This window comes from Patagioenas fasciata, chromosome 1 (assembly GCF_037038585.1).
Source record: "Patagioenas fasciata isolate bPatFas1 chromosome 1, bPatFas1.hap1, whole genome shotgun sequence".
Lineage (NCBI taxonomy): Eukaryota > Metazoa > Chordata > Aves > Columbiformes > Columbidae > Patagioenas > Patagioenas fasciata.
Genome location: NC_092520.1, coordinates 26,643,531 through 26,659,695, shown reverse-complemented (window position 1 = coordinate 26,659,695; position 16,165 = coordinate 26,643,531). Strand labels below are relative to the sequence as shown.

Sequence of the window (16,165 nt, the reverse complement as noted above, 5' to 3'; positions counted from 1 at the left end):
CTGGCCAATACAAGCCACACACGTTACACAAGTGGCTCTGTTTGTCTTTGGCATTCCACTACCAAGAAGGGCAAAGAGTCCCCCTTTGCTACCCAGCTTGCTGGCTGAAAGTACTGACAAACATTTAGCAGAGTGGAAGACTTTATAATGCTGCATTAAAATTACTTAAGGATTGATAATGTAGTATCTTAACAATTTGAAAAAGCAAGGGAACTCTTATAAACATAATTTCCTGTGTGTCTTATAGGACTGAAATTGGACCAGAAATTCTAGATAAAATAACTCCTCATGAACTGATAGTATAGAGAAGAGCATCTGTAGAGTGGATGTTGTGCTCCTAAAACAGATGGAGCAGCAGATGGGTTTACAGATTGGACTCCCTGGACTGTCTGGGTAAAACAACCTTACTGCTCTGGAAAATGGTGGTTCAATTCTCAAATAAACCCAAACCTATATACATTTCATGGGAGCTCTATTTCCTTCTGTCAATAAACAAAATTTTCAAAATTTACACATTTTCAAATTAAATATTTATTATATAAAATACCTATACAATAAATAACTTAATTAAAATGGCCTTTTCACAATATTTTTTGGAACAGATGGTGAGGAAGTACTATTACCCAATGGAATAAATGCAAAATAACTACTTGTTCAAAAGCTTTAAAATGTATTACCTTCCTTCATTGATGAGCTCAATAAATGCAAGTCCTGCATTCTTCTGAATAGAATTTTGCCATTCCTAAGAAGATAAAATATAACATGATCAAAACCCAAGGATTTTAAACCACATTTCTGAAGCTGATCCTAATGACTTCCTAAAGAAGCTTGAATCTAGGCTGAACTTCTTAACAGTTTTGTTGGTGGTGGTGGTGGTTTTTAAACTTTTTTTTTATTTTTTCATTTTTTTCAAAGAAGAATGACCAGATTATTTAAAAGCTGTAGTTCATTATGGTTTTCAAATAAATTTTAGGTGGTCATGTTTTCTGTTTCAACCCTAAGCAAGCTTTAGTTTTCCTTGTCTAGAGAACATGAAAACACATATTGTTTCTCCAAATCATACAGTTGCCCAATGAACATACTAAGTGAAACAAAGTCTGGAAGCAGTAATTTCTTCACTTTTCTTCACTGTTAAACCTCGCACATTTTGTCATACAGGGCAGACAATAACCTGTGTACCATCCACCTCTCTTTGTTTCTTCTCCATTATAAGCGAAAACAAAACAATCTCTAATAACAAACTGAGTTTTTAAAATTCTTTTACAATCCACATGAATTTCCAAAATTAAACCACCTAATAGATATCAGAAGATAACAGCTTTTACTTCATATACCACTAAGTTAAAGAGAAAATTCTCAGTGCATCACAGCTTTTTGCAGTGCAACCCACTGCCTCTATCACACCAACAGACTTTTGATACTTGAGATGATAAAAGGTCAAGATATCTCTCTGGTACGTAAAGATTACTTTCTTTTGCAATAATTCCTTGAAACTTTTCTTACAGAGTAATAAACATTTACTTTTCATCATACAGAAAAAAAAAATCAAAATACTTTAGCTGAATTACAATTCAGAGAGAAATTTTGCAGCCTGAGTCTTCATGTTATAACAAAAATGGGTAGAGCACATTACAGTTACAGAACTATTCTGCTTTACATTTCCATTTTCGCAGGACTAAAAAAAATCAGGTAGAAATCCCAGATGCTGATATCCTGATATGGACAAAAAAAAAAATAGCTTTGCACAGACAAGGAAATTTTCTCAAAGAATAGCTGTGAAAACTAGTTGCTAATCAGTAAGGTGCTTCTTGCTGATCTCATGAAAATTCACAGAATTTACCAAGTCATATGTCTTAAAAAAACCCCAACAATAATAATGTACTCATCATAGGTTTTGTAGGAGGCAAGCTAAAATACCCAAATAATGAACTTACTATTTACCATTATGGAGCATGTAATTCCTGATCAGGGAAGACAGAGTATCAGCACTGAATCCTCTCGCTTGTGTGCCAGAAAACCATTGTAATAGATCCTTTTTTCCATGCTATTGATTTTGTTCTTTTACAAATACAGTAACTGAAGAAAGCCTAATGACCTAATTTTTGGAATCAATTAAATCACCTTGGTATAGTACAAAGTCACTCGAACTAAGAAGGAAAGGATTTGGTTACCTAAATATAGGCACCGAGTGCCATTTTAAGAAACGATAGTCTGAGTTGGAGGTAGTACTTGAGCTGTAGCATTATTTTTTTTCTTTAATGAGAGTCTTTTACTGTACACTATAAAAATCCCTATTAGTATTTTCTTTTGAGCTGCTTTTCTGCACCACAGCTGATATGACTCTGCAGTCAGGAAAGCAGAACTGGTGTGACTAGAATTCAGGAAAGAAGAAGAAAGAATTAAAATAAAAAGCTTCATAAAATGGCTAGAAGAAAGCATGCTAGTTAACTTTTTAACGAGAGACAGAAGTTTCATCTGTGTCTGCAAAAGATCAAGAGATTCCTGCAAGTCTTTTGCCAGATCTTCCTGCTCAGGGCAAATGTCTCAGGTACTGTAGGACATCCAAAATGCCTAACTGTTTTTTAGGTGAGATACCTTAAGGTACCTAAAGGGCCATTAGATACCTATGTGGAATCAAACAAATCTGTTCTTATGTTTCCACAGGTGCAAAATTTCATCAATTTACAAAAAAATCATTATTCATTACAAAAGTGTGCGAAACCTGCCCAAATATCTACTGAAAACTAGTGGAAAACATAATGATGCAGAACCAAAAAGAAACTAGGATTCATGGTTCGTGCATTGCTTGACTACAAACTCATTACTGGAAACTTCACTACAAACTCCCAACTCCCCATTAATCCACAAATAAGGGAATAATTACCACTACTACAATCTCCTCTCAGTTTTAGGCATAATTTAATACAACACATTCCTGATACTGATGGGTGAACTGTATTTGTGAAGAGGGACTTGGTTTTGTTTTTTCCAGTTTCTTTTTAAAAGACACAAACAAGGAACTGAAATACTCAGATATGTCAGCATTACAGTTGGCTTTTGGATCACAGCATGCACCTTAAGAACTGGATTAAAATGTGGCATTATATGCCCAAAGAATGTGCAGCAATTTTTTTTATACTATCTTAGATTCCACAGAAAATCTTTCTTACCCCCAAGATGCAAGAAACAGAAAGACAAACACCAAACGTAATGGACACAGTGATGATAGTTGGAAAATTTAGGCCATAGGTAAGTAGAATCATAGCCTAGACTTTTGGTTATAAGCAAGTAAGTGCTTGAATGACTGCACTACACCTCAGGCAGTTTTGGTTCAGCTTCATATCCTGAATCTTCTGTGCCTTATATGAAAATCTGGGTGACTTTTCTGCAACTTAAAAATGCTGATACCAATTACATGCTGAAGTAAAGGAAGACTTTGACAAAATCATGTAGCATAAAATTTCTTCTATACAAGGAGAATGTGTTGACCTTTTTTTGCCTGGAGCTCCTGTTTGACAGGGCAGTGGGAACAACTACTACTGCCAGCAGTGCACCTCTCGGAACAAGGTAGGGTGTAGAAGACTCAAGGATAGAGGCATATTTAAAAATTAACACACACAGTATTCAAGAATGATGACACATCATTTCTTTGAAAGGACTAAAACCAAAACAAATATATCAATTAAAAAAAAAATATTCATATTGAAACAAATTTAAAAATTGTCTTCATACACAATAATTAACTATTATAACTTTAGACATTCAGTTCCATTATTGGTCAGTATGGTTATGTTCTAAATATTTTATATTATGCAAAATTCCATTGAATACATCAAAAATGTAATAAATGATTAGGATACTGCCAATTGACACCCCTCTGCCCCCTCCTAACTTGTCCTCCTCCTCTATTCTGTCATTGCTTGAAAAACATCACTGCATCCAGAAAGCATCAGTACGTGTTCCCTGACAGAAGGTTCAGCCTGAATCCTGTTATAAAACTGTCCATGCAGAGGAGGACAAGAGATGAATACAATCAGGACAAAAAGTAAAAGGTTAAAACTTCTAAATCATGAACCACAACACAGGGCAGATATTACTTGAAATTAATTTTTTTTCTTTCAAATCATGATGTACATTTTCTTACTCTCTCATATTCTTACAATTTTGACTTATGAGTGTATTTTCTCAGTCCAATAAAATTCTCAAGGTTTTCGTAATTTACATGAGAGCTCTCAATATTTCCAATATCTGCAAGGAAGTTTAAAGTTGTATCACAAATTTCAAGTTTCTCAACAAACTGCAGTTACTGAATGGTGTAGTAATCACCGTACAATTCTCCTTCCACTACAGTTGCCACTGTCTCAATCAATTGTATCTTCATTGGAATTGTCTCTTCTCCATATTTTAAAATAATCTGAGTATTTTTTTTCATTTTTTCCCATTTTGAATATTTATTTAATTTTCTAGTGTAAGATATTAATAACTCAGTTGATACCTCAATTCTTCAATCACTGTATTTTAATCATAACTTCTTGAGGTAGAGGAAATTCTATTATATTGACTCTCTTCTTTCTGGACCCCTGAATATGTTTGGAGAAAACTCTTATATAGAGCTGAACAGGTGCTACCTTTTATCAGGGTAAGGAAGAGGAAATTCTATAAAAATGTGTTTGCAATCCACAACATGCATGTAATTTAGCTTGGGTTTGAAGTCCGTGTTGTGAAATTACCTTCTAAAACCACCAATAACTTGGTTTACTTCATTTAAGAGGAAAGATTCGAAGGGAATGTTACAAGATTGAAGGAAATGTATCTTTAAGGTAGAAAACCATGTCCAATAAAACTAGGTTCAACCAGAAAAAACAGCTGATTTCAAGATACAGCCTCATAAATTTCGGAGAAGATTATACACCTTCTAAGATCATAGGATTGTTGCTACCATTCCTAGAAGAACTGAACTAAAGATATTGGACTCTTAAAACCTTCCACTATTGTTTGGAATGAGAATCAGATCTAAGAATTACAATTTTACTGTCTTTAACCTTCTCTCACACTCACATGTATACTGCTGATAGATGATGAAATGTATTTTGGGTCTACTCGTTCAAGTAAATTTGGGATCAATTTTAGAATTTTATGATAGGTCATCCATTTTAAAAGTGACTATTTCCCACAATAAGAAAGTTGCAGGATGACTGACGACATCCTCCTGGAAGGCAAACTAGAGTACATGGGCTTATAGCCAAATCATGGAAAAGAAAAGAATGTGAAACTTTCACAACACTATTTATATAAACATGACTTTAACAATGCAGCAAATGTAACAGGAAGTTTTAGATTTCACTTTCACAAGACTAAAGCCTAATTTTTTCTCTATTTTCTTGACCTGGAGTGATGTTCATTTTTTGGCTTTTTTGAAAACACACAGAGCCTTGCCCTTCTGATCACCTGTGGTAATTGCCCAATTTATCTTGGAAATGAAGTCAAGCATTCCCAGAGGAGCATTTCATTGTTATCTTAGCAGAGAAAAAAACACGTTATCCAAACAACACTAGGGAAATGCCCAAATTTATTTAGATAATACAGTTAACCTTAACCACCTCATAGACTTTCTGCATATCTTCTAATGCAGACAGAAAATACATGCTAGGAGTTATACACATCTCCATAACTTCTCGAGCTTCCTTTCTGTCTGGAAAAATAGTTCTCCATTCAAGAGATATTAAAATTATTATTAACAACATGTGTTGTTATGTACGGCTATTAATTCCAAAAGCCAGTCCACATATTACTCAACCAATCTCTCATGTTAAAGGCAGATAACTAATTTGAAGTCTTCCAAAATGCACCACTAAAGATAAGACTTTTTGATATAAAGGAAACTACTCCTCATATTGTCTCCATTAGGTATATAATGAAACCCCCCAAATTATGGTATATTTATTATGGCCTCCAGTAATGAGCTTTTTCACCTTTTCTCAGCCCTTTAAGAAATATCAGTTGACTCTTTCTGACTGTCTAGCTGTTTTTCTCTGATCTAAGATCCTCCTCAATTACAGGTAACTTAACAGAGAATTCAGGGGAAGACACTTTGCCATTTCAGGATATGAGAAAAGTAATTCTTTTGGTTTTCTGATCCTGCCTGTTTTGCCACGAATCTAGGAGACATTTAGATCAGCACCTCACTGATGTGTAATAAATATACTCTTTGGCATTTTTTAAGGAAAATTAGTCTGACACGCAAGAGGAAGGACCAGAACCTCCACGGTTACATTGTGTAGGTAAGATATTGAAGAAGAAAACCTGCTTATTACTAAAGGCACCCGCAGAAGCAGTTTTCTGAGTATAAGAGGATCTGGAAGGACAAGAAAGTAAACTGTCCAACAAGTAGTAAAGAATACAGTGATGGTTTCCATTTGAAAGTTAGATTATCAGAAGCAGAAGGTCAACAGATAAAGATTGAGATAAGGCTGGAAGATATTCCACACATGGACAAGAAATCAATGCAAGAAAATTCTCTGATACCCCTTCAGTGTAAAAATGGATAATGCAAAATTATAACATTTTGGAAAACTTTCAAAATTCTATAAGGCAAGTGAGAAACACTGTGGGGGGAAATAAAACAAAAACCATTCCCCCTCCCAACAAACCACTTAATTTCTAGATCAAAAAAATATAAAGGAAAAGTTTTTCTCCTTCCCCTGTAACTTGTACTGGAGTCTATTTCTGGTTTCGGAAATTACACAAAGTGTGTATAACAACCTATTTATCTATAGGCTGTGCTCCAGATTGTGGAGAGTCTCAAATCAACATCAGAACATAAGTATATGTTTAAGATGTACCATATTTGATAATGGATAAGGACAGAGTAGAAATGTTGTTTCTCTCTTGCTGAACCTTTATATAGTTCAAAAAAAGATGACAATATTAAAGAAAGTAAAGAAAGGACTTGTTTCAACTACAAAGACTATTTAGTGAAATTAAATTGGAATCTGGGACAAAATGTGAAGCTACAAACCCTCAATTTGGAGCTACATTACTGGCATTTTCATATACCTTTCTAGTGCTTTGTACCGTGTATGACAATCCATGGGATTTATTTGGTTTTAACTTATTTCTCTCCTATCAAATGCCAAGATTATTTCCTTTTTTTTTTTTTTTTTTTTTGGTAATTTTATTTCTTGACTGCCAGGGGACAGTCTTTTCTTCCTCCAACCTGGGCCATTCCACCTGCTACCTGCATTGAGCTATTGCTTTCGTGGTTACTCTAGAAGTATTATCAATTAACAATTACTATTTAATCCAGAGTTACTTTTTATTTTCATGCTGCTGATTCCACCATTGCATGTAATGGTGGAAGGGAGTGAGCAGGAATATGGAGCTAGACGTGGAGAAGACATGATACTTCTGCCAGTGTTATCTGGGCCAGAGAGAAGCCTAATCTGAACACTGAAACTGAAGCTTAAGAGTCTTTTGATGCAGAGAACTGAATTAACAGTTTGCTGCTACAAAAGCATGAGATAAGTTTTCTTTCTTCTCCCCTGGGCTCCCAGGTTTGCAATCCTGAATCCTTCTCTTTGAGTAGCTCTGGCGGTTTTCAAACTAGGGTCTCAGCCAGCTTACCCACCAACCCAGGAAACAAATGTCTGAACAGTTTTCAGATGTGTTTCTGTCTGATGAATATCAGAAGCGGGGTAAAGCAGAGAAGAAGCTGCAGGACAGAAGCAGTGTAGCAGATCCAGAACTTTGTTAGGATAACTGTTTTCAAGATCCACTGGAAAAACAGATTATTGAAAAAATAAGTTTCTGTACGTTTGCATATGTGCTTCTATGCATCCTACATAAAATTTTAATGTAGACTTCTGCAGTGAGATGATCTGCAGCATTGTCTCCTCCTAGTCACATTGGTAGAAATACAGAGACAATGGATAATCCAACAGGACAAATGGGAAAACACGGCCAAAGGTAAAACATCCAACTTGCTTCCTGATTAGGAAAAAGAAAGAGTAAGAAAGTACACCTCCATAGGAATTTGCATAACCAACCTTATTTCACCACTGAAGTTATATCAAGATTTAATTTCCTAAGTAGATTAGTTCCAGATTAATTTTTCTTTAGATGTCATTATGACACACAGAATCACATAGAATGGTTGGGTTTGGAAGAGACCTCAGGAGAGGTCCAAAGCAGGTTCACCTAAAGCAGATTGCACAGTAATGTGTCCAGGCATGTCTTAAATGTCTCCAGATAAGGAGACTCCACAACCTCTCTGGGCAGCCTATTCAAGTGCTCTGTCACCCTCAAAGTAAAGAAGTTTCTCCTCATATTCAGATGGAACCTCCTGTGCTTCAGTCTGTGCCCATTGCCCCTCATCCGATCAGAGCGCATCACTGAAAATAGTATGGTCTCATCCTCTTGACATCCAACCTTGAGATGTTTAAAAACACTGGTGAGATCCCCTCTCTCAGCCTTCTCTTCTCCAGGCTGAACAGACCCAGCTCTCTCAGTCTCTCCTCATAAGAAAGATGCTTCAGACCTCTAATCATCTTTATAGCTCTCTGTTGGACTCCCTCCAGTAATTCCTTGTCCTTCCTGAATTGGGGAGCCCAGAACTGGACACAGTAATCCAAATCACTTTTCTTCAGCCTTCCTACTGCAGTTGGTGTCAAAAAGACAAATAGCAAACACTTGTGTTAGTGTGCTGCTATCACAGTTACTCTGAAAGGGTTGTAACTTACCAAACAAAAATTAAGGAGTACGAGAACTCTAGGAATACCTTTGGAGAGAATAAATAAGGGCCATTAAGCATAATTAAAGTTGAGTCTAATATTGGCAACAGGAACAAATAAATACAAAATTATAAATCAATCTATAATGATAATTCAAAGGGTTCTAATAATGCATAATATCAAAATGTAAAGTAGACATACAAATCATGTACTACAGAAATAAAGGTAACTGTCTTAAGAAGGAGACAGGTGAAATACCTGTGAGGATGGTGCTTGATAAGAAGCAACTGTGCAGCAGAGCAGGGAATTCCTACTTAAACTTTTCTAGAAAGCTTTCAATAGAGTACGTTTGATATCAAGAAGCATGGATTGTGTTTCTATTCTATGAATCCTACATTTTGGGGCTGTTTCTGGTAAGCTGTAGGGAGCAGAAAAGGATTTCTAAGAGGATTTCCTCAGCTGCTTGGTTTCCGTGTTGGGCAGCTGCCAGTTTCTGAAGCCCACGGGCTATTCATCCCATACTTTGAGGCAGAATGCACATCTAGATGTGCTAGTGTGTACTGAAACCTCTCTAGGGCCTGGTTGATAGGTCTGTGTATATTCTTGGAACTAAACCTATCACCAAATTTACTCAGTGAGAATTTGCTTCAAATTTGCACTGGCAAGGCACCTTTTTTTTTTTTTCTTTAAATCCTCCTTGAAGTGGGATTAATTTCTTCATATTGTTTCAAACTTCTTCTTGCCACTTAGGACAACAGGCAATGCATTCACCCACCTCACCCTCTGCCCCCTTCTGCCACTTCGTAGTTTTGATTGCTGCAGTATATATAGTAGTATACAACTATTAAATTTTACATGCATCAAACTGCCAGCAAGTGTTTTATGGACTCTGCTGCATGGGAGCAGATCCTTCACAGATCTTTTTTGATTAAGTATGCACTGAATGGCTGCCTGCGATATGGAGCAACAGACTGAACTCAGCCCAAGCAGCTTCTAAATTTCCAGGTTAATAGATAAGACAATGTGGACAGACACAACTCATTTATGAGGCTCACACTGTCAACCAACATCTGAAAGGTTTAGCTGAAGCTCAGCTTACCCATTAATTACACATCAGGGTTTGACAAGTTATGAGTAAACTCCTGGTGTACTTTGTTTTATTTAAGGCATTTTAAGTTCTATAATTTTTCATAAAAGTAAATAATTTACAGAATCTACCTACAGTTCAATTATAAGAGGGACCACGTGTTATCTTTTAGTTGAGAATCTCCTAATAGGCTTTAATTGCTAGTTTTAGGTAAAACATTTATTGGTTATGTATATCCCTTTCCCCACTCCTCATAAAGTTTTTTTGATAAAAATCTATTTACAAGAGATAGGATCTAAAGTAAATATTTTTCATCAACACAATAATTCAGAAATGCATTATTTTCATTCCAGTTTTGATATTTCCTTTGGAGGCTCCCAAATTACAATCTTGATCAAACTTTCAACGTGGAGGAGGGAAAATCAACAGAATGAATGATGTATTGACAACTACAAAATCTGAAAAATTGCCTGGTATTCTACAGTCTTAAATGACATAGTATTTTTTTCCTAAAGTAACTATTTATCCATTATAATAGTTATATTTATAAACAGGTCAAATAGCTAGATGTCTTAAATACTTAGACAGTATTTTCTATTTAAGAAAATTAATTTCCCCTGTTAATAGATAAGATACAGAAAAATGCAAGTGGCATGAGGTAAAACACCTTTGGGACAACATCATTAAGTCTCTGCAGAAGCTGTATCCCCAAAGAGAAAAAAATTGCAAAAGGTCTGGAAGTAATTAGAAGCTATTGTAGTGCTTTGGCCACAAAAGAAAAAATAAAAAAAAAAGTAACTGAAATCTAAATCTGATGTAAGAAGGAACTAAACTGCAAAAATTATTTTATGTATGGTTTATTGAAGAAATCTGCCACTCCAACAGCAACACAGCTGTGACATGCTCAACTAAGCTAAGGGAACAAAGACCAGCTAATCAAGCACAGATCTTGTCAAACATAACACATCTTTATCTGTTTTATGTTAAAATAGACTAAATCCAAATGAAAATGCCTGTTTAATGAAAAGTGAAAATCATTATATGTTTATTATCAGTTATCCAGAAAAAAATATATTTCAAGTACTTGATTGTATGCTTTTGGTTTATATAATAAAAAAAGTAAATAAAGTCTTCAATTTAACCTAAATTCTAATCTAGTAAAGTAGATGATACTAAGAAAAAGAAAATGGGTTCAGGGAAGCAAGTTACAGTGCAAAAGAGATTCTGAAAACAGAAAGAGTGGAACTTTTTGTTCTTTCCTAAACCCACAAATGATGCACTATCCCTACAGGAGTTCCATTAGAACTTAAAATGTATTTTTCACAGAAACTCCAAATTCCTTTGGGGGAAAGGCTTGATTGCATATCCCTCAGAGTCTAAAATGCTGCCCATATGAATTGAATTATCCATGACATGTACCTTCAGACATTTGTAATGTGATATTTCATGTAAATTTAGACCATACCTTGGACATGAGCCCCTGGCAATGTTGATTTTATTCAGGAGCTCAGATAAGAAAAAAAATTCTGACATCCTTGCTAATCTGTAGTCATTAACATGGAATTTCCACCATAAAGAGCATAAAAGCATCTAATTTGCTGTAGCAAATGAAAGGAAAACAAACTTCGCATTTCCCTTTCCTTCTCAATGTCTAAAGTTACTTTGTGCTGTGCAAACAAAATCATATGTTTCAAAGGTTTTTACTATTGTCATCTATCTTTTAAATGACATAGTTTGAACTTCCCCACATAATCTGTAAAATGTCACTCAGTTTGAATATGAAGGATTTACCCGTGTTAGGAAAAAAAGCCATAGCTGTATTAGGATTACCAAAAAACACAGTACTTCATATAGTCTTTCCAGTTCATATTACTCAATTATCATATGGAAGAGCTCAGGTAGCACTATCTGTTTTTTAATAGAGATGAGTTAACCTCATTTGCTGTGCGCAACATCTCCTAAACTTCTGATTGCAAGTTCTGTAAACTATAGGCTGGATTACGATATTTGTCTCTCTGCCATACTCTTTTTCTATTAATCTTTTGTACTGGTATTTTTATAGCATTTACTTTGTGTTTTCTCTTGACAAATAGTTTAAAAATGTAAATGTAAATAGGTAAAATTTTCCTGCAGATTAATAGAACTACAGATCTGATTGTTTAGGACACCTATAGGATTAAATACAATATTCTATGCAGATGCAATTTACAGAAGAAATAATTCTGGAAGGTGAGGGGAGAAGAATACAATTTGCACCACTACAGCCCCCTGTTGACCAGTTCATGTAGAAACATTTAACATCACAAACAAATATAGCATTAGCTTCTGAAGCACTTAGTAAATAGTGGACATCAGGATACAAAACCTTCCTCATTTAGTAGATAAGGAAACAACCTTGAAGTATCAAATGAGGTATAAAACCCAAAAGCTTGCAATTCCCCCAAGTCATTGAGTAGATGGAAAATAGGTCTCCCAAGCAAACATTGAAGAAATGCATAAATGTTCAAAATTTTAAAATTATTAGGCTTTTGATATTATTTCAGGTATAAAATAAAGCTTATTTTAAAAATAGCAAAATGTTTTTTAAATAATAAATAACACATAAAATAGTCATAAAAATAACAAATTGATTTAGCTGCATTTGTTACATAGCTTTACTGGGATGTCTGAAGAAAAAAGCACCGCAGAAAGAGCTTAAATTTCTCTCTCTTCCTTTCAATCAATATTTGAGGCAAAGTTTCATCTCTAGGGCCCTTAATGGCAGGAATTCCTGGAGCCAGCAAATGAGTAATGTTAAACCTATGATTAGATGATGAGGCCATCAAAGACACTAGACCCTAATGCTACATTCCACTTTCTTCCTGAGAACTGCAGTAAAATACCAAAGGCTAGGGAAGAAAGGACTGTAAGTTATTCCTTCCCTCAAGAAAATGTTTCAAAAGCTGCTAAAAAAAAAAAAAAAGAAAGAAAGAAAAAAAGAAAGGTTGCATGACATGAACGTAGAGCTCAGAAGCCTTAATGGATCTTTTGGTACTTTCCTGGAACCCAGGACTTCACCATTAAGTAACAAATTTTTCAAGTGCCCTGCTGGAGAAGGTTTGAAGTTCAAACCCCACTGAGGATTCCTGCCAGGGTTGTATTTTTCTTTTTCTTTTACTTTTTGCTAACCAATATCCACCCTGGCTAGAAGAGGAAGGAAAAAAAAAAAAAAAAACAAAAAACGAAAGGAGAGGAAAAAAAAGGAAAACAACATTTGATGATTTCCTTATGACACAAGCTTGAAGAAACGTAACCTCCAGACTGGCAAATAGCAGGTAAGTTGGAGCTCCCTCCCCTCAGATCAGTTGTAAATGTTACTTATCTTCTGACAGATTCCTCAAAAGTAAATCTTCATTTCAATTACCCCTAGAAACTCATTCATTTGCAGTAATTTTTTGGTGCATTTTCTCAATGTGCAGCAGTGAATGCTCAAGTAAAGCTACAAACAAGTCATTTTCCTTGGTAATAATGTAACAAGTTAACCTGGGCATTTTATATGATAACTTGGTTTAAATGATATGATAAATCTGTGGGGAAATTTGTACAAGGTACTGTTAATAAGTCTTTAGAGCAATGTAAAAACTTGTTATTTGGATCTGTTAGGTCATCATATTTTTCTTATATTTTACAAAATGAGCAAAATTCTAAAATGTTTGTTGATAACTTATTATCGGCAGTTTATAGTAAAAGGGTATATATTAAACTAGCCAGTAACACTTCTGTCAAAACAAATACAGTTAAAATTGAGATATAAACAATGCAGACTATCAGGAATTATTTCAGTTTTGAATATTTTACCTGTGAAAGCAATTAAAAATGATAATTGATTCAGATTCCTGATAAAACCATTACTGCTATGCAAAAAAAAAATTAACCACAGCATATTTAAAATAGAAACCGTCTGCTTCTGACAGTTCTTGAAGACTACATAAGCCATGTTCCTCCATTTTTTATATACTGATAGCTTTGTAAAATACGCAATAAGTTATGCCATGCCTATCAAAAGTAATAAAGTTACCTCAAAGTAAGGTTTTGAAAAATTACTAATTCAAAACCAAATTTCAACATAAAATTATGAAAACAGTATCCTATTTATGTATTCCAAGTAAGAACTGGCTTGAAATAGACTTCATACACATTAAAAGTGCATAACATACATCCATGCACTTCTATAAAACAGATGCAAAACCACATTGTATACCCTGTGAATGTAAAGAAACTATGGCATGTCTTAAAAAAAAAATCTACAATTTATATGCTAATAGAAGAGATTAATTTTTATTTTCTTATACTGAAATGGAAGAACAAAACAAACAGCAAGATGCAATTCGCAGTCTGGCAGTAATCCAGCACTATGCAAAGAAACTAATACAATTAAACCCAGAGAATATCTTACCTGTGAACAAAGCAGCATAACAAGTTCAACCACCGAAGTACTCGACTTCATACAAACCAGACCTGCAAAAAACAGGCAAAAATGAATGGAAAAGACTGGTGATATTTAATTATTATAGCTCCGTGGTTTCAGAAATTCCACAAAATACCTGTTGTGTATTTTTTGTCAAATTCACTGAAACAAGTTTTAAACACAATTATCTGAGAATTTCAGATTCAAACACACCTAATGTTTAGAAAGCATAAAAGAATCCCCTGGAATAACCTATACCCGTTTCAGGACAGAACATTTTTTCATTACGCTTTTTTGACATTTAGCTTAGTTCACTAGTTGGCTAAATAAATAAATAACTACCTATCTATGTCATCCAAATTTATTGAATATACGATAAACATTAAAAAAACCCCTTTGAATATTAAACTCTGTAAAATCTTACAAATGAACAGATCAGATATAAACAGATATATAATTAGGTCTTTGTTTAGAAATTATTTTAATTATCATCTGGTAATTGTTTTTCCTGCAATCAAAAGCTTGAGTGCTAATGAAAGAGGCACTCACATGAAATCTTGTTTTTATTAAAATTATAACATGTAATTTGTAGTCTATGTTTCTTAAAAAAAACCCTTGAATTACGCAGTGTAACTGTTACTCATTGTCTTGTACTACATTTGAATAATCAATACCTGATAATATTGCCACTACTGTAAATAGTCGTTTGCAGCTTTGGAAATTCAAATCTGCTTTCTGAGAGAAGGATATCATATCTAAGCATTTAGAAGATGTATTGTAAATAGACAAAGAGGGTAACTTTATATACGGCAGCTTCTGTTATCTAAAATCATACAGGTAACACAATGATATGATAGTTTAGGGCATGGAAACACTGGTTGTGTTATAAAAATGATAAATACACAAATATAAACCTTTCAGCTAAGGACCAAAGAGGAAGCTGAAAAGCAAAGTGATGTGCTTTAAGTAGGTTTCTACAAACAGCGATTAGAGACAAAAGCACTCCTACACAATGGCATGTATATTTATTGGGGGAGTGGATAAATACCCTTTTGTGCTCATTTTGCTAACAACCTCATCCTTATTGTACAGTAACACAGAACAAGCTGTAAGAAGCCACTAGTATTCCATTCTATCAGATATACCGGCAGTCAGTTAACTAATGAAATAAGAGGCAGATGTGCAAAGCTCATTTAGGGAGACAATTGCTGTAATTGATCAGCTATTCTCATGCTCAAGTGCTAGAGGATCAGGAAGATTAATGGGATACTTATCACCTGGAGGCTACCTCTACTGTTTGAAAAGTGACAAAGAAAACCCAAGCAGAAGACAGAACTCTACAGTTAAGCCAATGCAGGTAGCACGGACATCAAATATTTTAATCACAGAATGTTCTCTGGTTTATTATGAATCCACTTTACATTCTGTAAAACTAAAAAAAAAAAATAACAAAAAAAAACCAAAACAAAAACAACAACAACAGCAAATTCTGTCACATGTTCACTTATCTTCTTTCAAAATCAGATCTCAGGTGGGTTAAAACATAATTGAGTCAAAATAATGCTCTTGGAAGTGTATTCCCATGCTACAGTCTTCTAAATTTGTATATGGCTTTAACTTCTGATTTTACATCAAAAGAACAAATGTCTCCACCACACAGTTACAAAAAAATAAACTAATTAAATTATAGCAAATGTTTATGCATCAGCATTCGTTTCTTTACATCTTCACCAAATTTGCAAAAAGAGTAGAAAACTCAACGCAAAATATACACTTTAAAGAGAAACACAGAATGAATATATCCTGACTTAATTCATTAAATTAGAATTTTACACCTTTCAAATGATACGAAAGAAAGTTTGGATCATGGATTGAAATAAACATGCCTAAAATGGCACAAAG

At 34.4% G+C, this 16,165-nt stretch overlaps 1 protein-coding gene across 14 annotated transcripts in view; it reads right to left on the bottom strand.

Moving 5' to 3' along the window:
- NBEA (neurobeachin) overlaps window positions 1-16,165 on the bottom strand; it is a 480,010-nt gene that overhangs the window by 243,572 nt on the left and 220,273 nt on the right. For all 14 annotated transcript variants that reach the window (XM_071804835.1, XM_071804807.1, XM_071804804.1 and 11 more), the window contains 2 exons: window positions 14,252-14,313; window positions 678-742 (listed from right to left, as the gene is read on the bottom strand). In XM_071804835.1, the coding sequence (XP_071660936.1) occupies window positions 678-742; window positions 14,252-14,313 (127 nt within the window). The remainder of the gene's footprint in view (window positions 1-677; window positions 743-14,251; window positions 14,314-16,165) is intronic.